The sequence below is a fragment of the Lepisosteus oculatus genome, chromosome 12, assembly GCF_040954835.1.
Source record: "Lepisosteus oculatus isolate fLepOcu1 chromosome 12, fLepOcu1.hap2, whole genome shotgun sequence".
Lineage (NCBI taxonomy): Eukaryota > Metazoa > Chordata > Actinopteri > Semionotiformes > Lepisosteidae > Lepisosteus > Lepisosteus oculatus.
This window is the reverse complement of record NC_090707.1, coordinates 38380394-38405320: the sequence shown is the minus strand read 5'-3', so window position 1 is coordinate 38405320 and position 24927 is coordinate 38380394. Positions and strand designations below refer to the sequence as shown.

Here is a 24927-nt window from a genome sequence, read left to right as displayed (position 1 = left end):
GGTTCATACAGACACACTGACTGGACACTCCAGTACATGAACACGGCACTGAGAGAGAGAGGGGTTCATACAGACACACTGACTGGACACTCCAGTACATGAACACGGCACTGAGAGAGAGAGGGGTTCATACAGACACACTGACTGGACACTCCAGTACATGAACACTGCACTGAGAGAGAGAGGGGTTCATACAGACACACTGACTGGACACTCCAGTACATGAACACGGCACTGAGAGAGAGAGGGGTTCATACAGACACACTGACTGGACACTCCAGTACATGAACACTGCACTGAGAGAGAGAGGGGTTCATACAGACACACTGACTGGACACTACAGTACATGAACACTGCACTGAGAGAGAGAGGGGTTCATACAGACACACTGACTGGACACTACAGTACATGAACACTGCACTGAGAGAGAGAGGGGTTCATACAGACACACTGACTGGACACTGCACACTGCACACAAGGAGAGAAGGTTATTAATAACATGGACACAGTCCAGCCCACCGCAGACAGACTCACCGGTGTACCCTCCCTGCGTTTTGGGATGCAGGTCTGCCAGGGAGGCGCCTAGGCTGGGGTGGGGTAGAGGATCAGCAAGGTGGGGTTTGGGGGTGCCCCCCAGATGAGAGGGAGACAGCTTGGAGCCCCCACCTCCCTGCTGCTGCCTCTGCTGCTGGAGCACAGCCATCATCCGGGCCAGCTGGTGGAGAGAGGGAGGGAGGCGTCAGGGCAGGACTGACAGAGACACACAGCAGAACTGGACAACAGACCAGCTCGGGGGGCTCAGCGGCCTGCCTCTTGGGGTTAAACCCCAATTTCCAGAATGCGTGCTGCCCCGATGCACACAGATCACTCTCCTGAGCAGCCACCTCAACACCCGCTGTAGTGTTCGAGTCGGGCTGCTCCAAGAGAGAGACTGCCTGGGGGCCGGCCGGCTCTAGGAGGGAGAGAGGCCGGTCGAGAGAGGGCGGTACCGACCTGCTGGGGGTCAGGCTGCTGCCGGAGGTTCTGAGGGAATTTCCTCTGGTTCTGCAGGAGCTGCTGCTGCTGCTGTTGCTGTTGCTGCTGCTGCTGCTGTTGCTGCTGCTGTAACAGGAGCTGACAGGCCTGGGTGCGAGGCGGGAGAGACAGGGGTTGGGCCGACAAGGAGGAGTTTCAACAGATTGCCAAAACAAAGAACGTAGCTCATTATTAAACTGTCGTTAATTAGTGCACATTAGCACAGCACAGAGGCAAAGAGGACTGGGACCGGGGGGCTTTATAGACACTAGATAGAGAGACGTCGTTACCAGGTGGAACTGCTGGATCTGCGGCAACTGGCTGAGCATGGCCAGGTGCTGAGGGGAGAGTTGGGGTCCCACCCCGAACATCCCCCCACCCAGGCTGCCACTGGGGGGCATCTGCTTCAGCACCGAGCCCGGCACCTGCACACAAGAGGACGCATGGGGGGCGTTACACGCTACACGCCTGTTACACACACGCATCGCACACCACATTACTCCCGTCCTGGCTTCCTTGCACTGGCTCCCTGTTAAATTCCAAGACTGACTGCAAAACCAGTATTGATCCAGTGTCAAATCAAGACCGCGCCCTGTGAGTGAAGCAGGGGTTACAGGGGCCTGTAAACTATTTTTATATTTTTACTGTTTAGAATGGATGGAAATGCTTACAAAACTCGTATTATGACGCAGATTATACACAGACGGAAACACCAGATGCCCCGAGTCCCAGGAAACGTCACAAACATAAAAGCCAAAGATTGACTCTGCAGACAACGCACCTGAGGCGGCAGGAACTGATGAGGCACTTGCGCTCGTATCCCTGGGGACGGGTTTATGGGCGGCACCCCGGCCTGGTGGACGCCTCGAGACTGCGCCATCCCACCGCCGCCACCAAACACGCCGTGACTGCCCGTCTGACAACAGAAAGGCACAGACAGACAGAGAAGGGAACGTGAACACAAGGAGACTGACAGAGCCCACGTTGCGGTACACTAAAATACACTAAAGGCAGAGGGCCAATAAGGAGAAAGCCTTAGTAAGTGGAGGGTGGGCCTGGGTTTCACAGAGAACATGAGAGACATCGAGAGGGAAGGCGTCAGAACTGTTTGGAGAAACGAAGCCGAGTGGGGATGGAGAAAAAATGTGAGAAAGTAACAGGGAAAATTAAATGGAATCAGGGCCACTACTTACATCAGGACAGAGAGGGGCAGAAAGCAGAGAGGGAGAGGAAGAGGTTGGAAAAAAAGAGTGAGAAAAGGCGATAGTCTTACTTGTCTAGGGGGGGCAGGGTGGTTGTAGTGAGGGGCAGGGCCTGGCGCCCCCGAGTGGGGGAGCTTGAAACCAGTGGGTGGGGAAAATGGAGAGCAAGGCCCCTCCTCCCCAAGGCACCCATCCTGATTGGAGAAAGGCAAGGTCAGCTGCTCGCAGAGGCAGCCAATCGGGTCGGACGGGGAACAGTTAAAGGTTAGCCGAGCCAGATCACCCGAGAGAGAGAGAGAGAGATGGAGGGAGAAGAGACACAAGGGAGGAAGGGAGAAGGATACAGGGAAAGACAAGAGTTAAAGTGTGTGAGAGACAGAGAGAGAGAGAAGCACAACGAGACAGACAAATTACTTGTAGTTAGCCAAAGATTTAGTCCAGATTCCGATCAGGATGCCGAGGACACCAGTTCTGACGTCTCAAGAGGCCGAGTACGTCGCGACCCCCAATTTAATCACGACGCGGACGGCGGTACAATCACACGGGGTCTGGAACGGGCTCACACGTCTCTCGCAGCAGAACGGACTGGATTTCGGTACAACAAGATCCTGGCTCACGCTCGCGAAGCGGAGTGGGGTTCTGACCCACCCCTCTGGAGTGAGGTGCCTGTTGGGCCAGCGGCTCCATTACCAGGCTTGGGGGGGGGGGGGGGGGGGTAGGGGAGTGGGGGGGCGTTTTGTGGGGGGTACCCACCTTGTCGTAGTAAGGCCCGGCCTCGCCAGACCCCACCTCTTTGGAACCGGGCGATCGGAAGACTCCCCCCCTGCCCCCTTTCCGCAGCTCCCCGTTGAAGTCGCTCAGGCTCATCCCGCGCTCCTTCACCTCCGGCTTCTTCTCCTGGGCGGGCGGGCCGGGCGCCAGGTCCACGGGCCTCCCGCCGGCGCCGTCGTCGCCCTGGGGGGGGGGGGACAGACACGCGGTTACTCAGGGAGGGACGACGGGGCCGCTGTGAAAACCCCCCCCCGGCCCAGCCCCGGGAATGAACCGGGAATTATGGGTCTAAACACGACGTCAACATCAGAGTCGACACCCACAGCGCACAGCGCAGAGCAACACAGTGAAGAGGCTCCGGTTCTGCGCCTTTTATGGGTCTAATCTACCCTTACACAACTACACTCAAGACACAACGAGCATTTAAATGAGATACGTAGTGCACTCTAGTCGCCGTTTATTCATGAGGGCGCCCCAACGGTCAGCCTTCATCGCCGAGCCAGAGGAAAGGGGGCAGAGCAGGAGGGAAGCGTTGAGCTTACACTCGTGATCCGACGTTTCGGAAGCATTTCACTCTCACCCGCGTGCCACTGATCGGTTTCGATATTCACCACCCCGCCCGCACAAAATACCAGCAGCTGCAGCGATGCCGCCCAGCCGGGCCGACTCCAGGCCCGTCCCTTACCAGCAGGCCCATGTTGGAGAACTGTCTGGAGATGGGGTTCATCCAGGAGTCACCCGCGCCGGCCTTCACAGAACCCTGCGCACACAAGACAGGCGGGTCAGCACCACCGACAAACGGCTGGCGTCTCCTCAAGGAAGACACATACACACACACACACTGACACACACCACAGAATCGTCCGCCCACGGGCAAGCACACACCACACACACACACTGACACACACCACAGAATCGTCCGCCCACGGGCAAGCACACACCACACACAAGCACACACACACACTGACACACACCACAGAATCGTCCGCCCACGGGCAAGCACACACCACACACACACTGACACACACCACAGAATCGTCCGCCCACGGGCAAGCACACACCACACACACACACACCACAGAATCATCCGCCCACGGGCAAGCACACACACACACACACACACACACACCACAGAATCGTCCGCCCACGGGCAAGCACACACACACACACACACACACACCACAGAATCGTCCGCCCACGGGCAAGCACACACCACACACACACACACCACAGAATCGTCCGCCCACGGGCAAGCACACACCACACACACGCACACACACACACTGACACACACCACAGAATCGTCCGCCCACGGGCAAGCACACACCACACACACACACCACAGAATCGTCCGCCCACGGGCACACACCACACACACACACCACAGAATCGTCCGCCCACGGGCACACACCACACACACACACACCACAGAATCGTCCGCCCACGGGCACACACCACACACACACACACACCACAGAATCGTCCGCCCACGGGCACACACCACACACACACCACAGAATCGTCCGCCCACGGGCACACACCACAGAATCGTCCGCCCACGGGCACACACCACAGAATCGTCCGCCCACGGGCACACACCACAGAATCGTCCGCCCACGGGCACACACCACAGAATCGTCCGCCCACGGGCACACACCACAGAATCGTCCGCCCACGGGCACACACCACAGAATCGTCCGCCCACGGGCACACACCACACACACACCACAGAATCGTCCGCCCACGGGCACACACCACACACACACCACAGAATCGTCCGGCCACGGGCACACACCACACACACACCACAGAATCGTCCGGCCACGGGCACACACCACACACACACCACAGAATTGTCCGCCCACAGGCAAGCACACACCACACACACACCACAGAATTGTCCGCCCACAGGCAAGCACACACCACACACACACCACAGAATTGTCCGCCCACAGGCAAGCACACACCACACACACACCACAGAATTGTCCGCCCACAGGCAAGCACACACCACACACACACCACAGAATCGTCCGCCCACGGGCAAGCACACACACACACACTGACACACACCACAGAATCGTCCGCCCACGGGCAAGCACACACACACACACTGACACACACCACAGAATCGTCTGCCCACAGGCAAGCACACACCACACACACACTGACACACACACACGCACTGACACACACCACAGAATCGTCCGCCCACGGGCAAGCACACACACACACACACACTGACACACACACTCGCGCACTGACACACACCACAGAATCGTCCGCCCACGGGCAAGCACACACCACACACACGCACTGACACACACACTGACACACACCACAGAATCGTCCGCCCACAGGCAAGCACACACCACACACACACACTGACACACACCACAGAATCGTCCGCCCACGGGCAAGCACACACCACACACACGCACTGACACACACACTGACACACACCACAGAATCGTCCGCCCACAGGCAAGCACACACCACACACACACACTGACACACACCACAGAATCGTCCGCCCACGGGCAAGCACACACCACACACACACACTGACACACACCACAGAATCGTCCGCCCACAGGCACACACGGCGCCCCCTGCTGGCCGCGCACCTTGCTGCCGCTCTTCTTGCCCGCGGCGCCCTGCCCCCAGCCGCCGGAGTTGTAGGAGGAGCCGCTGCCCTGCGAGCCGGCGCTGTTCCACACGCCGCCCTCCTCCTCTTCCTCCCAGCTGGAGTGGCGGGAGGCGCTGACCGACCCCTCGCCTTCGCCCCAGCCTTCTTGCATAGACTTCGGTCCTGCGGGCACAGGGGGGGGGCAAAGGTCACGCAAAGCTGGTCGCGCCTCGCGAGACGCCACCCGAGCAGGAACCAGTGGGGTCGGGGTTCGGGGGTCACGCGGCTCTCACCAGGTTTCACGGAGCTGGGAGAGGGGTTCCCCCAGCCAGGCGCGGCCTTCCCAGAATCCTCGGCGTCGCCCCAGCCGGAAGCGGCGTCGGTCGGCTTCCCCCAGGCCGCCGTCCCGTTGTCCACCGCGGGGCCGGAGGGGCCGGAGCTGCCCCCCCAGACTGGGCAGGAGAGAGGGAAGAGAGAGCACAACGGTCAGAGCCAGGCCCCCAGAATCGGGCCGGCCCACCCCCTCCTCTCCGGGGCTCGCCTCTCGGAGGGGTGTCGGAAAGTAGATGAGACTCGGGAGCGCTGCTTCAACTCGCGCCCCCCGCGCTCACGACACACAACGCAACCCCGCAGACGCACAAACACACGGAGGGCCGCACAACTCAACACAACTACTCATATAAGGAGTCCGCTCTGCAAAATTTACACTCTTCCTGAACCCCAGTACCCAGATTTGATACTTACCAAGCCCGGGGCCTTTCCCGGGGAGGCTGGGAGCTCCAGGGCCCGGGTTCGAGTCCCTGGGCCCAGAGGGGACAGGCTGGTGGCCTTGCCTGCCTTGGTGCTGCTGCTGTTGTGGGTGGGCAGCCTGCTGCTGCTGCTGTTGGCGTTGCTGCTGCTGCGGCTGCTGCTGCTGCTGCTGCTGCTGCTGCGGGGCCTGCACTGGCGGCGTCTGGCCAGAGGGGGCGCTGTTCTTGTCCCAGAGGTTGACGGCCTTGTAGTTGTAGTGGCTCGGGTCGCCCCAGGCCGAGGTCCCGTCGTCGATCTCCAGCTTGCGGCTGATGGACTGGGGGGAGGGCTCCTCCCAGCCGCTGGGCTCGATCCCGTCTCCCGGTCCGCTGGCCACCTGAGGAATGGGGCCAGAGGTCCAGCCGGTGCTTTGGTTCTGGTTCTGGTTCTGGTTCTGGAGCCCGGCGCCCGGGGGAGGCGCTCCAGTTCGGCCCCAGCCCCCCTGCGCGGAGCCCGGCTCCAGGGTGGACTGCTGCTGCTGCTGTCCCTGGGTCTTCAGGGCGGCTGCCTGGCTGTTTGGTATCTGGTTGGGTTTCCCCCAGCCTTGGTGCGGCTTGCCTCCAGGGTCCCCCGTCGCCCCCCCCCAGCCCCTCCTCGTGGGGCCCCCCTCGTCCCAGCTGCCCCAGGCCCCGCCTTCCGAGCCTTTCCCTTCGTCCCATCCTCCTCCTCCTCCTCCTCCTCCTCCTGTTTTGGTGTCGCGGTCACCCCAGTCGTTGCCCCCTCTCTGGCCCCAGCCCCCATCCCTGATCCCCACTTCCTTCCAGCCGCCCCCAGTCCCCACCCCCTTCTCCTCCTGGCCGCCGCCCCCCCAGCCACCCCCGATCCCTCCTCCGCCGGGGGGGCCCTGCTGCTCGAAATCTCCCCAGCTGCCCCCCCCTCCCCGGCCTCGCTCTCTCCAGTCCTGCCCATCGCTGCCCCACCCCTGCCCCGGGGGCTCCCCCGCCCCTGCGCCCCAGCCCCCAGAATTCTTCCCCTGGCCGCCGGCCGCCATGCCCTGGTTACCGTTGCCGGGGGCGCCGCCCCCCACCGCCGCGTGCGCGTGCCCGTGCGCGGAGGAAGGCGCGGCGGCGCTGGCGGGCGCCGGCGGGTTGGCGCCGCCCGGCTGGAGGGCCGGAGCCTGCCGCTGGAGAGAGGCTCCGCCCGCCGGCTGGGCAGCGGGCACCCCGTGACCCCCGCCAACGCCGCCGCCGCCGCCCTCCCAGCCCTCCCCCCCCCGGCTCTCCCTGGCCGCGCCGTCGCCGCCGGCGTTGGCGGGGGTCACGGCGGGGCGGGGCGGCGCCGCGTCAGTAGTCATCGAGCCAGCAGCGGTGAAGGGGGACGAGGGGGCCGCGGCGGCGGGGGCGGCGGACGCTGCAGACCCGGGGGCGCCGCCCCCCTCCACGTCCCAGGCCACGTTCTGCCGGATCTGGGTCTGGCCCCAGCCGGAGTTGGACAGCACCCGCGGGTCCAGGTCGGTCCTGCTGAGCAGGTTCTGTAAGGCCACTTCGGGGGTGCTGAGCGGGCCGGCCCGGTGGTGGTGGCCGTGGCCGTGGTGCGAGTGGTGCTGATTGTGGCCCCCCCCGCCCGCCCTGGAGCGGCCCCCGCTGCCCGAGGAGGAGGAGGACGACGGCAGAGAGCCCTGCGCCCCGCCTCCGCCCCTCCCTGTACTGCCCTGGCCCCCACCCGCGCCCCTCGCGGAGCCCCACTCCCCCCCGGCCCCCAGCTCCCCTCCCTTCTGATTGTCCCAAGCTCTTGTCATAGTAGTGGTGGGCGAAGAGACAGCCGGCTGATTACAGCTGCCCCCTCCCCCTCCGGAATTGCCCCACTCCCCCACAGAAAGCTCCTCCCCTCCTCCCGGCGCCCCCCACGCTCCCTGAGATACCCCGGGGGCCTTACTGTTGCCCCCACCGCCCGGACCCCAAGCTCTGCCCCCTCCAGCTCCCTCTTTCCCTTCCTGGCTGCTGGCGCCGCTGTAGCCCCAGGGGGCCGTGGCGTCTCCCGCCGCCCCCGCGCCTCCCCCGTTGCCCCCTCCCCTGCCCTCCCAAGCGTCAGTCCTCGCGGCCGCCGGCTTGGGGTGCGAGGAGAAAGGCGGGGCTCTCCAGGAAGAGGACGCAGAGGAGGCGGTCGACGAGGAGGAGGAGGAGGAGGAGAGGGAGGGATCTCCTTCTCCAGCCCTGCCGCCCCCTCCGCAGTCCACCTCCTCTCCCGCGGCCCCGTTCCCATTCCCTGCTTTTTTTGGTCCTGCCCCTTGTCCGTGCTCCTTCCCCGCGGCCCAGTCCTCTTTGTGGCGATCCCTGCCTTGCATTTGGTGAAGTTGGTGCTGATGGCCGGCCGGGTTCCCGGAAGCCGAGGGCGCGGGCGGGTGGAGGGAGGGACCGGGGGAGGTGGCGGCGGCGGCGGCGGCGGAGGTGGAAGAAGGAGGCGGGACAGAGGAGGGGGCCCCGGGCACGCCACCGCCCTCCGCGGCGCCCCCTTCGTCCTGCACCAGCGCGGGCCAGGCTGAGGGGTTGGCGTTGGGGTTGAAGTTGGCACTGCCGCCGGCCGCCGCCGCCGCCACCACCGCGCTCTTCCAGTCCCCGGGAATCCCACCGCCGCCACCAAGGGAACCCTCCGGATTCCCGGGGAAGGGAGGGGGTTTGGATTTGGAGGGCGCCACCCCCGCGGCCGGGGAGCCCCAGGCGCCCCCCCCGCCGGGCTGCATACATTCGCTGGGCGGGCAGGAACTCGCCGCCTTCCCCGCCCCTCCTCCGGCCTGCGAGGGCTGCTGCAGGCTCCTGTCGCTCCACGAGGCACTGTTCGGATTTCCGCCGCTGCCGCCGCCGGGCTTCTCGGACGGGGGCGCCCCTGCTGACCCCCCGTCTCCGCCCCCGCCGCCGCCGCCGCCGCTCCCCCCTCCGGCCGCGATGCTCGGCCACTCCTCCATGTTCGAGCCGTCCACTATCACCTTCTCCCAGCCCTGAGACGGGGGCTGGCTGCCTGAGCTCGCCCCCCACGTGGAAATTGCATAATTTGAAGAAGAAGAAGAAGAAGAAGCAGCAGCAGCAGCGATTGATGATGAGGAGGAGGAGGAGGAGGGTGAGGAAGTAGCCGGTCCAGCTGATCCTGCACTGGAATCTGAGCAGAAAGAGGGAAGGGGAGAAACTCGTGAATGACCGCAGGGTTTTAGGATACGATAATATAAAGGACTTCGCAGTTACAGATTTCCGACACCGAGTTACAAACTCCCGTTCGATTCCTACAGCCCCTTTCTTCCCAAAGGATCCCAAAGCACGCTGTGCTCGGGAGGGGACCAACCTCAACCCCCATCAGGGCGACGCATGGCGGATATTGCACCGCACACAGATCAGGGGGAGGAGGAGACTCTGTCCAGTTGACTGGAACACAGGTCTGAGAACTGTCGTCAGGAGTAACACCTCCTGGCCCACCAACACCACTTGCGGCAGCAACCTGGTTTTCCCGGGAGGTCTCCCATCCCAGTACTGGCTCGGTAGCTCCGGAGGTCTGACCAGAGAGGGTGGCGTGTAGGAATAAGGGTTCTTTATTTTCTGCGTCACACTGGGGGAAAAACTTTCATGAACACGTGCTGGTCTTGATCCGACACTTTCTCTGTAAAAACGGCAAACCATCCACATGGGTCCACAGACCACCGACAGCGGCCGTTTTGAGCAAACACACACCTCCCCCCCCCCACCTTCTAACATAAGTTTGGTAGCGGCCCAAGCAGGGCCAACGGGTCACATTCAAGAGGAAACGGACTGTTCCATTTTCTGCAGGGGAAGGGGGGTGGGGGTGGTGATTGGCTGCCTAACACTATTTATGTAGTGAATGCAAAGCCCCAGAGATAGGTGACAGCTTCTGGTCCAGCTGTGTTTTGGGGGGGTGTCTGGTCCTGCGCTGGCTTTGCGGACTGGCCCCGGCCTCTAGGAGGTGCTACAGTCTCTGCCGCATCCATCCCACAGGGACAAGGTGGGCTTGCACTCCATCCCCCATCTACAGAGGCTGGCGAGGCGCGGACGGTGACCAGGGGTTCAGAGTGGACCGCTCTTTTCTCGGGGGGTGAAACCCTGCTTGAGCCCAGATGAAATCTGCCCTGAAGTCTTGTTGGGGCTGCCCAACGCCAACAGCTGCCACACACACACACACACACACACACACAGGTCCTCAACGGCGCCCTCCGGCTCACTCACCTGCAGGGCTGGCCGCCTGGCCCCCGGCGTTAGAGGGGTCCCCCGGGCCCTGCGAGGCGGGCGGGGTCTGCCCTTGCCCGGCCGCGCCCCCGTTGCCCCCCCCTCCCCCGCCCAGCAGCATGCAGGACAGGGGGGGCTGCCCCCTCTTCAGTAGCACTTTGTGGTCCTGCTGGCAGCGGAAGCGAGGGGGCACCTCCCGGGGCATGTAGCGCTGGGACTGGGCGCTGGGGGGCTGTCCGTTGGGCACCGCCGCCCGCTTGGCATTGTTCCCTCCCTGGGGGGGGGCGGCTGCGGCCGAGGAGGAGGAAGAGGAGGAGGAGGAAGAGGAGGGAGAGGGGCCAGGGCTGGGGGCAACAGAGCTGGGGGCGGCCGGAGACTGCGCAGATAGGGACTTGGTCAACTCTGGCACTGGGCGGGCAGAGAGAGAGAGAGGAAGGGATTAGCACTGACTGGACACTCCAGTACATGAACACTGCACTGAGAGAGAGAGGGGTTCATACAGACACACTGACTGGACACTCCAGTACATGAACACTGCACTGAGAGAGAGAGGGGTTCATACAGACACACTGACTGGACACTCCAGTACATGAACACTGCACTGAGAGAGAGAGGGGTTCATACAGACACACTGACTGGACACTCCGGTACATGAACACTGCACTGAGAGAGAGAGGGGTTCATACAGACACACTGACTGGACACTCCAGTACATGAACACTGCACTGAGAGAGAGGGGTTCATACAGACACACTGACTGGACACTCCGGTACATGAACACTGCACTGAGAGAGAGAGGGGTTCATACAGACACACTGACTGGACACTCCAGTACATGAACACTGCACTGAGAGAGAGGGGTTCATACAGACACACTGACTGGACACTCCAGTACATGAACACTGCACTGAGAGAGAGAGGGGTTCATACAGACACACTGACTGGACACTGCAGTACATGAACACTGCACTGAGAGAGAGAGGGGTTCATACAGACACACTGACTGGACACTCCAGTACATGAACACTGCACTGAGAGAGAGAGAGAGGGGTTCATACAGACACACTGACTGGACACTCCAGTACATGAACACTGCACTGAGAGAGAGAGGGGTTCATACAGACACACTGACTGGACACTCCAGTACATGAACACTGCACTGAGAGAGAGAGAGAGGGGTTCATACAGACACACTGACTGGACACTCCAGTACATGAACACTGCACTGAGAGAGAGAGGGGTTCATACACACACACTGACTGGACACTCCAGTACATGAACACTGCACTGAGAGAGAGAGGGGTTCATACAGACACACTGACTGGACACTCCAGTACATGAACACTGCACTGAGAGGGGGGGGGAGGGAGAAAGTCTGACAGTGAGGAAGAGTGAGAGACAGAGATCCACTCACCTTTGTTTTTTTGCTCTGCAACCTGAAAGAAAAGAAGAGAGTCAGTGAACAGGGTCGAGCGACACCCTGCCTTCACACGCGAGGCCGGCGACTGCACGGGCACAGGCGAGCCAACACAGACGGAAGACACGGGCCGGCCGGCGGCCCCACACACGTCCGCTACCTTCTGGGCAGCGTCCCTTTTCCTTTTGTCTTCCTTCTTCCTTTTCTTGTCTTCCATGAACTGCTGTTCCCTTTCCTGATGCTCCTCTCTGAGGCCGACGGGAGGGAGGGGGAGAGAGAGAGAGAGAGAGAGACGCCATGAGAACTGCGGTTTCCCCCCAGTGCACCCTCAGGCTCGAACCCTCAGCCTGCCCCCCCCAAAACAGAACAAAGCAAAACGATTCCCTTTCGCCCCCCCCTCCCTCTGGACCGCCAGCGGGCTAGGTTTCTTGCAGGTTGGGGGGGCTCCCCCCTGCGTGGGAACAGAGCCAAGCGATCAGCGTCTCCGCGGGCGGGCCTCAGCGGCAGGATGCCGGGCCAGATCGGGCCCAGATTGCACGTGCTGACCGCAGTCGGGTGGTCACTCTGGGGAGCTTCTGGTTCCAGCTATAAGTTGCCCGGGGCTGACCAACTGGACCTTGGGGAGCAGCTGGTCCCCTGGACAGCGGACAGCGCAGACCAGGGCCACAGTGGCCCCGACAGAGGCGACAGCGTGCAGGGGAGCACAGACGACGGCGCCCGGACCGCGAGCATCCAGCTCACGTCCCGCCAAGCAGCCCTCTGACCTCCGACCTCCGACCTCCTGACATCGGCACTGGCAGCCACCCAGCGCCGGACGCGCCCGTCCACACGGACACCACCTGGTCGCCGGCGCCCCTCCCCTTCCGCCACCGACGTGGAAGAAGGCCACAGCCCGCTCCTTAATTAGTAAACTGCCAATTAGCGGGCTCCGTCGAGCAATCGAGCAGCTGGCCCTGCCAGGGAACCACACCTGCGTCTTTCCCACAGCGCTTGAGAACCGCTTCCCGAGCTCGGAGAGCCGTCGGCAAAGCCGGCTCGTTATCTCCGGAAGAGCCGCCCAAGTCCCAGGAAGAGCCACGGAAAACCCAGAGCCGGAACCGCTCCTCCAGGCCGAGCGGCAGGAAGTGAGCGGGGGGGGGAAGACAATGACGGTGACGCAGGGCTCTGCTGCCCATCGCTGAAGCACCCAGGCCTGTGCATCAGTGATGTGATTCCCCCCTCCCCCCCGGTTTACAGACCTCTACCCAGTGGGCTGCACTGACGTCTAACATCCCTTTATTGGCCCTTGCATTAGGAATTTGTCTTTTCCCAGACCCCAGCTTGCTCTCCATGAGACACACAGACAGGGAGAGAAGCTGGGGGTCAGAGCGCAGGGTCAGCCATTTATACAGCACCCCTGGAGCAGCTGAGGTGAAGGGCCTTGCTCAGGGGCCCAATGGAGTAGGATTCCTCTGCCGGCTGCGGGATTTGAACTGGCAACCTTGATCAGCGGCCAGAGTTTAAAACAGACACGAAGAAAGCGTTTTTCAGGCACCCAGAAAGGTAAACAGGTACACAAACACACGTACAGAAAGATAACGTAGGTGTGACACACACTTTACACGCAGAGAAGACGGGGGTGAACGAAAAGCAGACGTGCCTTAGGACAGAAACGTCGAGCTCACAGCCAGTTGATGCCGACAGCTTTGTCAATTTACTCATTTTTTTTGTCTCCCCGCTTTCCAAATCCTCCTAGAGCGGTCACCCGGCCAGCGGGCTTCGCGTAACCCCTCAAACCCCCGGCGCAGCCCGGTGACAGCGGTTTGACAGGTCGGTCCGTCCACCGCAGACGGCGCACTGGCGCTGACGTTATGCGGGCAATTTGATACTGGCCAGAAAATATTCAAACGCCATTCCTTAAAAAACACCAGGAAACAAGACCTAAGATACCGCAGGTGCTTCGTTATTAACTCCCAAAGCCTCAGGTAGCCACTGCGCTCAGCGGCTGAGGCAGAGTCCCACTGAAATCACCCCGAGCTGTCAAAACACCCAACAGCCAACTTGCGGCACAATTAACGCCTTTTACACCCCGATATCTCGATTATTTTTAGCGACAGACGTGCATAGTCCCCAGCGGTAATGTCACCCCTACCCAGGCGGCTGTTGCTGATCGTTTTGACTTGTCGCCCGTGATATAAATGCTAAGAAATTAAAACCACCCGGCCCGCACCAAAACAAGGCCTCGCCGAGGCCTCGGGCTCGAGTACGAAGGCGCAGGCCGGGGCCTTCACTGACAGCCGCGGGAGCCAGGAAAGTCCGGGCAACCGCGACCTCAACCCCGACTTATCAAAACCTGCCGGATTGGCGGTTCGTCTAGACCACTTACACGTTTGCTTTGAAATGAAACCACAAGAAACCGTCTAATAGGTTGCGTTTTAAAATATCAAAAATAGAGTACGATTAAAAAAAAAACCAAGCAAAATCTATCCGAAAGGGATTAAGTAGGCGCTACAGTGACTGAGGCAGAAACGCTGTAAGCTTTCCTACGCCACTTACAGTGCTAAAATGTAACATAAACGTGGTAAATATTAAAATACAATAAGTTATATGCACAATGTTAATAATAACAAAAAGGCACGTCTTTTCTCCAGCTCCAACGAAAATAAAACTCATTACCGATCCAAGCGGACGGCAGCCCAAACTCCGTTTTTTCCTAATTACCAGCAAATTAAACTCCACGAATTAAACACCAAAAAGCGCTTCGGTGGGTGGGGGGTGGGGAAAAAAAGGAAAATTTTAAAACCACACTTACCTCAGGAATTACATATGAAATAAAGTGCTTCAGTGCGGAATACTAGCTGTTTGAGGCAACACATTAAATCGAATACTATAACCCTCCCACACACACACACACAACAAGCAATCAGGAAATTATAACAAATAAAAAAATGAAGAAAAAAAAACGTTTGTCGATGAGCGTAATTGCAATTCGCTGGGTTTTTGTCGTCTGTAAACTGAACTGCAGAATCTCCTCGGTGTGTTGTGAGCGCTATGAAGTCAGTGTTGACGGTCGGCCATTTTACTCTTCAGTGTGTGTGTGTCTCTCTGACGGGAGGGAGAAATTTTTTCTCTTCGCTCCCGACCTTCAAGCTGAGAAATCTCATGTGATTACAGACGGATTGCCCGTCAGAATCCAGCATCCCTTCGTGTCGCTATAAGGAGGCGAGAACGACCTTAATTTTTTTTAAACTGTTTTTTTACGACCTAAGCAAATTACACAAATCAACTGACTGCGTCCTTTCTGGCCGCTAAAAAAACATTCTGTATCAAATTGCTGGTGCTTCCGTGGTTGTTATGAATGAGGCTGCTGAAACTCACACTTCTGTTGCGACTGGGAATGATTTAATTCATACTTAGAGCCTCGATCGCGGCTCCCGAACAACCGAAACGATTAAAAAAAAAATGAAATCCGAAATTCAAATTCAGATGGTGGTGTGTATCGGCAAGAATTAACATACTGCAGTATCTCGCCTGACTTTATTTCAGTAGTTAAAAAATAAATAAAAAGGGACCGAAAGTAGCCTATGATGATAACATATACAGAGCTCTTTAAAAAAAGTACATTCTGCACAGTGGTCATTCTACACCAGTAATCCCACCTGGGAGACACACAGTGGTCATTCTGCACCAGTAATCCCACCTGGGAGACACACAGTGGTCATTCTACACCAGTAATCCCACCTGGGAGACACACAGTGGTCATTCTGCACCAGTAATCCCACCTGGGAGACACACAGTGGTCATTCTACACCAGTAATCCCACCTGGGAGACACACAGTGGCCATTCTACACAAGTAATCCCACCTGGGAGACACACGGTGCTCATTCTGCACCAGTAACCCCACCTGGGAGACACACAGTGGTCATTCTGCACCAGGGGATCAAGAGTTGGGGAGAGAAACTGTTCCACCAGGTGAATTAAGAGGGAATTCCAGTGAGCCCAGTTTAGTCAGGACACCAGCGTTAACAGCCCCAGTTGTAACAAACGTGCCCTGGGATCACTAATGGCCAAGCAGTCAGGAGCTCAGTCTGGGAAGTCAGCTGCTGGAGCACAGTGTCCCTGGACACCCCGTGGGGGAATGGGCTTGGGAATTCTGGGCCAAAGGAGACAGCGCCCCCTACTGGTCCACCGACAAAGATTACACCCCAGGTGAGAAAGGTGACAGAGGTTCATGAGCTCTGGCTTGTGTGGAGAGGTGAGGAAAAGGGCAGGAAACACGCTCAGGTGAGTCTCGAACGGAGAGGCGGGCTCATAACATCCACGTTACATTGCTGAGGGAGTCGGGAGAGAGACCGTCGTCAATCCGGTGCTGTCACTGGCAGTGCTGTGTGACACCGGGCGTGTGCTGGCTGGCCCAATCGGGTCGATAGATCTGCAAGCCGGCGTCTCTTCCCATCTGGGACAGGGGACATGAGCAGCATCGAGCTGACGAGGAAAGCAATACTGGGAATCGTGCAGGAGCACTTAGCAACGGCGAGTTTTGTTAGCAGGTTGACTAACGGCACCCTCTGCCTCCGGCGGTTATTGACTAATTCGTTAAGAGCAATGAGTAGTGCTGGCTAATTAACCATCGTTAGCAGGCAATGATATCTCTGCTAACATGCTCGGTTCACCCTTCCGTCCAGACGATCCTGAGAGCTCGGCTGACCTGGCGGTTTAGCGCGTTAACAGTACGTCAGGCCACTGCAGTCACTGCAGCGCTGTGGCGTTCCCAGACAGCAGGCTGAGCACCGCGGGTCACGGGTTCGAGTTCCTCTCGTGTGTTGTCGCTGGATGAAATGTACTTTCCCCATCTGTAAGCTCATCTTTCGGGTCTTTCAACTAGAAGCTTTTCCCAGTATTGTAATAATAATAATAATAAGAAGAAGAAGAAGAAGAATTCCTTACACTTATATAGTGCTTTTCTGGACACTCCACTCAAAGCACTTTACAGGTAATGGGGATCCCCTCCACCACCACCAATGTGCAGCCCCACCTAATTAATATAACGACAGTGTTCCCACATGAGGCAGTGAATGATTCGAAACTGGAAAGCGGACTGGAAAGGCAGGTGTTACGCAGGCGGGCCACCTCAGGAATCGGACAGGAGCATGATACCGAGGCTGTGTGCACGATGGATCGGGCACAGCGATTCTGTCGAGCTCCTCAGCGGAGGCCAGGTCTCCGATTCCTCCGACGGCCCCCCCCTCTCTTCCTGCAGGTGGCGCTGCTCCTAAGAGGCCGAACCTGGTGTTGGGCAACGCGGCTCCTCTTGGCCACAGTCGTTGAGCGGGTGAGGAGCTTTTCAAAAACAAACAAGCATGGCCGCCGCCGCCCCATACACCTCGAAATCACGGCAGCCCAGCCTCTCTCTCCCAGTTGCAAATGCACTTAGATAAAATCAGATAATCGCCCGCTTTCCACTTCATTCAATATATGTAAAATTCCCCTAGTAGGGTTAGTAGCTTAATAAAAACTTGGAAAGATCTTCGGGTAGTCTGATAAAAGATGGGACTTTGCCTGTAGCCAGCTAGCATATGCGAAAATGCAATTCAAGAACTAAATGAATTTCAAGATGCTCCCCTCAGCCAATGAGGAGCGAGAGTCAAGGGGCTGGGCGGGGCCTCTGGGAACACGTGGCGCAGGGCTCTTCCTGCAGAAACACGGGGCACGGCTGAGCGCAGCGCCTGGGGGTGCGTTAGGCTGGGGCGACACAGCTTCTTGTTGTGAGTTTCATGTGTTGCTAAGCCGCTTAAGCCTTTAATGCCAAACAAATGCGCAAGCAAAAGCGACATTTGCATGGCCCAAACCGCTGTCTGTCCCCATGGGAGCAAGCAGACGACGGGACGGCAGGGCTGTGTGCTGTCACTCTGAGCGGATTCCAAACCCGAGCTCTCCCAAGTTTGTGCAACGCCACGGGCCGCTTGCACACACCCGAGCAGCGCCGCGATAAATCGCAAAGCATGCCTGAAAGAAATGCCGGTGCTGCGTCAGACAGCATGCGGGACTCCAGCAGAAAAACACACCGAGTGCCGTTAGAGCACGGCTCCGTCTCTGGGCGCGCAGGTGTCTGCTGGGGCCGATGAGCACAAGCTGAGTTTTCAGAGGTGGTCCTGGGGGGGGCGGTGTCTTGTCTGTCTGTCAGTCCGTGCAGGGGGTGAGCCGGCTGTCTCCTCGCCCCGCAGGGCTGGCGGCGATGGGGCCGAGGAAGCGGAGGACGGAGCCGGAGACGGCGGCGGTGGAGACGAGCGCGCAGGCTGGAGGGGAGGGCCGGCGCTCGCAGCCCCCGGGGCAGGAGGGGGCGAAGAAGAGGGTGGCGCGAGCGCAGGGAGGAAGGGAGAAGAAGTTTATCGGGGCGCACGTGTCCATAGCAGGTATCCCGGCACGCACCGTGGACAATACACCCACCTGTAACACGCAGGACGGAGCAGTTGATGACCTTGCTAACACACCCACGGATGTGAATTCACCCTGTGGGTCGTGTGCTTGTTTCGTAGGGGCGGGCATCTGTGACTGTGTCGCCCTGCGGCTAATGCGAAATCAACGTGTTTTTTCCACATTCTGTCGCGTGGACACTGTTCCCTGTCCCTGTATCTCCAGGAAAGCAGCAGAGAAGCGGCGATCTGCCTGCAGCTGTTGCCTTGTCTGCACATCTGTCAGCATGTCCGCACGCCGTCTTTAAAACCGCCTTTTAGTTATTTTTATTAGTGTTTTGTTTATCGAAGAGCATAAGAAAGGCTTCAAACGAAAGGAGGGCAAGTGCTCTCTCGAGCTGTTCTGGGAAAGTCTCTAGGACGTGTGAGTACACCTGTCTCGGGTGTCTTTGCTGTTGTCCTGCTCTGGTTTTGCAAAGCCCTCTGGGACATTGTCATGTAAGCTGCCCCAGCAGTTACAGATCATTACTAAAGCTCCCAAAATGAACACAGCTGCACAGCTGGGGCAAACTCCACCTGCCCCCACAGGCTCTGCCCTTATGGGCAGATCTGAGCAGAGGGTGGTCTCGGTCAACAGTGATGAGCTGACCAACCAGTCTGCTGGCAGTCTGAGACTGAGGCCGTCCAGTGAGTCCAGCAGACTGGACCCCAGTTCTCTGTGTCCTGGTCCTGGAGGAACACTGCTGGTGCTCATTCCAGCATGAACTGGGGTACGAACTGATCTGCTGGCTTGTTAGGACTTGAATTCAGCTTGTTTCTTTGGTCAGTCCTGAATGCCCAAATGCCCACATTCAAGCTCACTGTTTGCAGCTGACTGTGCACGGAGTGTCACTCAGTTGTTCCTGAATTTGCTGGCTCTTATTTCCGGTTAAAGAGCTCCTGCTAGTTAATCAGATATGGCTGGGAATGAGACTATATTAGGGCACACCCTCAACGGGAGGGGCATTGCATTAGACACGCCCATAGTAGGAGTGGCACTGTCAGCCATGCCCACAGGTGTGGGGAGACTCGCATGTCCCTACATCCATAGCAACATTATATCAGACACGCCCAGGGGTGGGAGAGACAGGACACTTCTCAGACGCGCCCACGGGTGGGAGAGACAGGACACTTCTCAGACACGCCCAGGGGTGGGAGAGACAGGACACTTCTCAGACACGCCCACGGGTGGGAGAGACAAGACACCTCTCAGACACGCCCACGGGTGGGAGAGACAAGACACTTCTCAGACGCGCACAGGGGTGGGAGAGACGACACGTCTCAGACACGCCCATGGGTGGGAGAGATAGGACATGTCTCAGACACACCCACGGGTGGGAGAGACAGGACACTTCTCAGACACACCCACGGGTGGGAGAGACAGGACACGTCTCAGACACACCCACGGGTGGGAGAGATAGGACATGTCTCGGACATGTCTCAGACACGCCCACAGGTGGGAGAGACAAGACACCTCTCAGACACGCCCACGGGTGGGAGAGACAGGACACGTCTCAGACACACCCACGGGTGGGAGAGACAGGACACTTCTCAGGCGCGCCCGGGATATTTCCAGGATCTTGGACGGATTCCTCAGGCCTCTGTGGACAGGGGTGACACCTGGCGGGCTCTTGGGGGTGAGCAGGTCTCAGCCCACAAGCGTTGCCTCTCGCCCTCTCGCCCTGTGCAGGGGGCATCTGGAAGGCGGTGGAGGAGTGTGTGTCCTTGGGGGGGCGCTCTTTCGCCATGTTCCTGGGCTCCCAGCGCTCGTGGCAGCGCCCCCCCCTGGACGAGAAGGCGGCGGCCAGGTTCCGGGAGGCCTGCCGCGAACACGGGGTCGAGCCCGCCTTCATTCTGCCTCACGGCTCCTACCTGATGAACTGTGGCTCGCCCAAGCAAGGTGCGTGAGCAGTGCCCCCATTCCAACTCTACTGGTGTGTCTCTCTGTCCAGATCTGTGACCTGTCTCTCTCTCTGTCCAGCTGTGTGTGAGATCTGTGACCTGTCTCTCTCTGTCCAGATGTGTGTGAGATCTGTGACCTGTCTCTCTGTCCAGCTGTATGTGAAGAGCTGTGACCTGTCTCTCAATTCAATTCAATTCAATTCAAGGTGCTTTATTAGCATGACCGATAGGTACAATCAGTGTTGCCAAAGCAAATAAAAATAATAAAATTAACATAGAACAAAACAAAAAATAGAAGTAAAATAAAATCTACAGACATGTTACAGACATTTACAACAAAGACATATTATATAATATTGACATATACTGTAGGCGGCTGGAGCATTATTGGGAGACGGACTCACTGTTCCTCAGGCTGTGACAGGAGATCACATACTGGGCTGCCAGATCAAAAAGATCTCTCTCTCTCTGTCCAGATGTGTGTGAAGAGCTGTGACCTGTCTCTCTCTCTGTCCAGCTGTGTGTGAAGAGCTGTGACCTGTCTCTCTCTCTCTCTGTCCAGATGTGTGTGATAAGAGCAGGGTCCTGCTGGTGGACGAGCTGTCGCGCTGTGCTCAGCTGGGCCTCTCCATGTTTAACCTGCACCCCGGGGCGTCCCTGGGTGACATCACCACTGACCAGTGCATCCAGCGCATCGCCGAGGCGATAGACCACGCCCACCGCCAGGTGCCTGCTGTCATGACGGGTGAGCTGGGCCTGCAGACCCTTCACACACACTGACCGGTGCACACAGACACACCCTCACACACACTGACCGGTGCACACAGACACACCCTCACACACACTGACCGGTGCACACAGACACACCCTCACACACACACTGACCGGTGCACACAGACACACCCTCACACACACTGACCGGTGCACACAGACACACCCTCACACACACTGACCGGTGCACACAGACACACCCTCACACACACACTGACCGGTGCACAGACACACCCTCACACACACACTGACCGGTGCACACAGACACACCCTCACACACACTGACCGGTGCACACAGACACACCCTCACACACACACTGACCGGTGCACAGACACACCCTCACACACACACTGACTGGTGCGCAGACACACCCTCACACACACACTGACTGGTGCGCAGACACACCCTCACACACACACTGACCGGTGCACACAGACACACCCTCACACACACTGACCGGTGCACACAGACACACCCTCACACACACACTGACCGGTGCACAGACACACCCTCACACACACACTGACCGGTGCACACAGACACACCCTCACACACACTGACCGGTGCACACAGACACACCCTCACACACACACTGACCGGTGCACAGACACACCCTCACACACACACTGACTGGTGCGCAGACACACCCTCACACACACACTGACTGGTGCGCAGACACACCCTCACACACACACTGACCGGTGCACACAGACACACCCTCACACACACTGACCGGTGCACAGACTCTCCCTCACACACACTGACCGGTGCACAGACTCTCCCTCACACACACACTGACCGGTGCACAGACACACCCTCACACACACACTGACTGGTGCGCAGACACACCCTCACACACACACTGACCGGTGCACACAGACACACCCTCACACACACACTGACCGGTGCACACAGACACACCCTCACACACACACTGACTGGTGCACACAGACACACCCTCGCACACACACTGACTGGTGCACACAGACACACCCTCGCACACACACTGACCGGTGCACACAGACACACCCTCACACACACTGACCGGTGCACAGACTCTCCCTCACACACACTGACCGGTGCACAGACTCTCCCTCACACACACACTGACCGGTGCACAGACACACCCTCACACACACACTGACTGGTGCGCAGACACACCCTCACACACACACTGACCGGTGCACACAGACACACCCTCACACACACACTGACCGGTGCACACAGACACACCCTCACACACACACTGACTGGTGCACACAGACACACCCTCGCACACACACTGACTGGTGCACACAGACACACCCTCGCACACACACTGACTGGTCCACAGACTGACCCTCACACACACACTGACTGGTGCACAGAAACACCCTCACACACACACTGACTGGTGCGCAGACACACCCTCACACACACACTGACTGCTGCACACAGATACCCTCACACACACACTGACTGGTCCGCAGACACACCCTCACACACACACACACACACACACACACTGACCAGTACACACAGACTCTCCCTCACACACACACTGACCGGTGCACACAGAGACAGCCTCACACACACACTGACAATGCCAGGGCCAGCGAGGCCTGATCTCTCCCGGCTCTGTGCCTCCGCAGTGCTGGAGAACATGAGTGGGCAGGGCAGCACGGTGGGCGGCCAGTTCTCCGAGCTGCGCGGGATCATCGAGCGGGTTCGGGACAAGAGCAGAGTGGGGGTGTGTCTGGACACCTGCCACGCCTTCGCCGCGGGTGAGGGGGCCTGACGGGGCCGATCCCTTCCCTTGCTCTGTGCCTCGCCACCCTCTCCCTCCCCTTCATTTCCCACAATTCCTCTAGCCGGGACCCACGCTGTCTGCACTTCCTCTCTCTGTGCCTTTGAGTCTCAGAGCGTCTGAACTCATCTTCTCTCCATCCCACACCCCTCTCCCTCCCTCCCTCCCTCTCTCTCTGCCCCTCTCTCTCTCTCTGTCTCCAGGCTATGACATTTCTGCGGCCGGAGGGATAAAGAAGGTTCTGGATGAGTTTGACTCTGTGGTGGGGCTGTCGTATCTCAGAGCTCTTCACCTCAACGACTCCAAAGGTGAGTCTCGTGTCCCCGTCTGTCCCTGTCTCTGCGTGCGCACGGCTCTCTCGTCCCCGAGACCGGCTCTGGCCCTCCAGGGCCACAGCCCAGTGGGACTCCGGGGGCTCCAGACTATCCCAGCCTGGGAACGCGTAATGTTCTGGGGTGTGACTGTGGAAAGAGTTCATGTTAACGCCAGACCTGAATTGAGCCCTTCTCTGCACCTTAAACCAAGGGCCCAGAAATCTGCTTGTCCGTGGCCCTCAGGGTCCCGAACTGGGGTGATCTCACGCTCCACCCCCCCTGCCCCTTGACCTCCAAGGTGAGCGTGAGGTTTGACTGGGGAGCTGGGAGGTCACTCCTTTGGCTCCCTGCATTTCAACTGCTTGCCACTAGGGGGCACTGAAGCTCTATCCTGCAAAAGTTCACTGTAGTTATTGGAGGTCAGCAAGGTAATGCAATGGTTAGCGTTGCTTCCTCACAGTGCTGGGGCCCTGGGTTCAATTCCTGGGGTGCTGTCTGGGTGGAGTTTGTATGTTCTCTTTGTGTTTGCTCCTCTTTCTTCCCACAGTCCACAAAAGCCAGGCTGGTAGGTTAACTGGCCCTGGTCTGTGTCTGTGTGTGCCCTGATGGACTGGCGTCCTGTCCAGGATGTACCCCGTTCTGCGCCTGGTGCTTGCTGGGATAGGCTCCAGCTCCTCTGTGAAAGTGGCCTCTAGTGGTAGGGAGTGGAAATGCAGGGCAACTGGAGCTCAAACAAGTCACCGCATCGCGCCCCAAATCTGTGTCCCCCCCCCTCCCTCTGCTGGCGTTCCAGGAAAGCTGGGGTGTCATCTGGACCGCCACGAGGACATTGGGCGCGGCCAGATCGGCCTGGCAGCGTTCCGAGAGCTGGTCAACGAGCCGCGCCTGGACGGCATCCCCATGATCCTCGAGACGCCGGGCCGGTGAGTGTGGCGCGGGCGGCAGGGAGACGTTTTTTCCCCGGCGTTCCCAGTCCGGTCCTGGTGACCCCCACTGCTGCTGGATCCCACACCCTCCCGCCTTCCTGGGGCGACTGGCGCCTTGACTGATCTAACAAGTTCCTTGCCATTCATACCTCTAACTCTGTCTCCCATCTGATCAGTGTCCTGGTGCTCATGGACAGCCCCCAGTTTCCTGGGACAAGAGCTGGCCTGTGTGTTAATCACCATCCTATTCTTACCACAGCTAACATGTCTGTTACCACCGGTAACGCAGAGTTCAGTTCTAAACGTGTACCTGTGAGATGGAGACGCCGCAGTCAGGGGTGACCAGCAGACCACTGGGACCCGCAGGCCAGCAGGTTTTACGATGCCCGTTTTGATCAATTTAGCGATGTTTTTTTATTTGACGTCAGGAAGGGTCAGGTGTGGCTCATGAGGGCTGCAGGGGACTGTGACATGATCTCTAAACTGGACCCTACTCTGGAAGGTTGTGGGTTCGAATCCCAGGTGAGATACTGCTCCAGTAAGTTTCTCTTTGCTGCCCTCCACAGCACAGGGTTCGAGTACGCGGAGCAGATTGAGCTGCTGTACTCCCTCTGCGAGGACTAGGGGTCAGAGGTCAGAGGTCACACCGCGATGTTCTCAGCGTTCCTTCCCCCCGGACTGGGCAAGGTCACTGCCTGTCCTGGGTTTTGTATTTTTCTACGTTTTTGTTTTTGACTGTGTCTTTTTTTCCCCGGAAATGTTGTCAAATTAAAAATATTACCAATAAAGTTCCAGATGAACGTGAAA

The 24927-nt window shown here is 58.7% G+C and overlaps 2 protein-coding genes across 5 annotated transcripts in view; one reads left to right on the top strand and one right to left on the bottom strand.

The window, feature by feature from the left end:
• The window catches only part of tnrc6ba (trinucleotide repeat containing adaptor 6Ba), a 26972-nt gene extending 6084 nt beyond the window's left edge, over positions 1-20888 (bottom strand). Inside the window, exons 1-14 of one of the 4 annotated variants that reach the window (XM_069196988.1) lie at positions 20727-20888; positions 12149-12236; positions 11986-12007; positions 10572-10979; positions 6361-9498; positions 5910-6068; positions 5615-5799; positions 3673-3747; positions 2970-3170; positions 2288-2434; positions 1796-1930; positions 1305-1439; positions 994-1122; positions 535-715 (exon numbers count right to left, since the gene is read on the bottom strand). In XM_069196988.1, coding sequence (XP_069053089.1) covers positions 535-715; positions 994-1122; positions 1305-1439; positions 1796-1930; positions 2288-2434; positions 2970-3170; positions 3673-3747; positions 5615-5799; positions 5910-6068; positions 6361-9498; positions 10572-10979; positions 11986-12007; positions 12149-12205 — 4972 coding nt within the window. In that variant the 5' untranslated portion in view covers positions 12206-12236; positions 20727-20888. Of the gene's footprint in view, positions 1-534; positions 716-993; positions 1123-1304; positions 1440-1795; positions 1931-2287; positions 2435-2969; positions 3171-3672; positions 3748-5614; positions 5800-5909; positions 6069-6360; positions 9499-10571; positions 10980-11985; positions 12008-12148; positions 12237-14779; positions 15280-20726 lie in introns of those variants that run through there. The other 3 variants (XM_069196986.1, XM_069196989.1, XM_069196990.1) reach the window with 3 other exon arrangements.
• On the top strand, positions 17645-24927 carry LOC102698435 (probable endonuclease 4). Its single transcript, XM_069197031.1, has 8 exons — positions 17645-17733; positions 18193-18381; positions 20111-20320; positions 20885-21067; positions 22726-22857; positions 23084-23188; positions 23988-24117; positions 24687-24927. The coding sequence occupies exons 2-8, from the start codon at positions 18204-18206 to the stop codon at positions 24742-24744; spliced, it is 996 nt and encodes a 331-aa protein (XP_069053132.1). The 5' UTR covers positions 17645-17733; positions 18193-18203; the 3' UTR covers positions 24745-24927.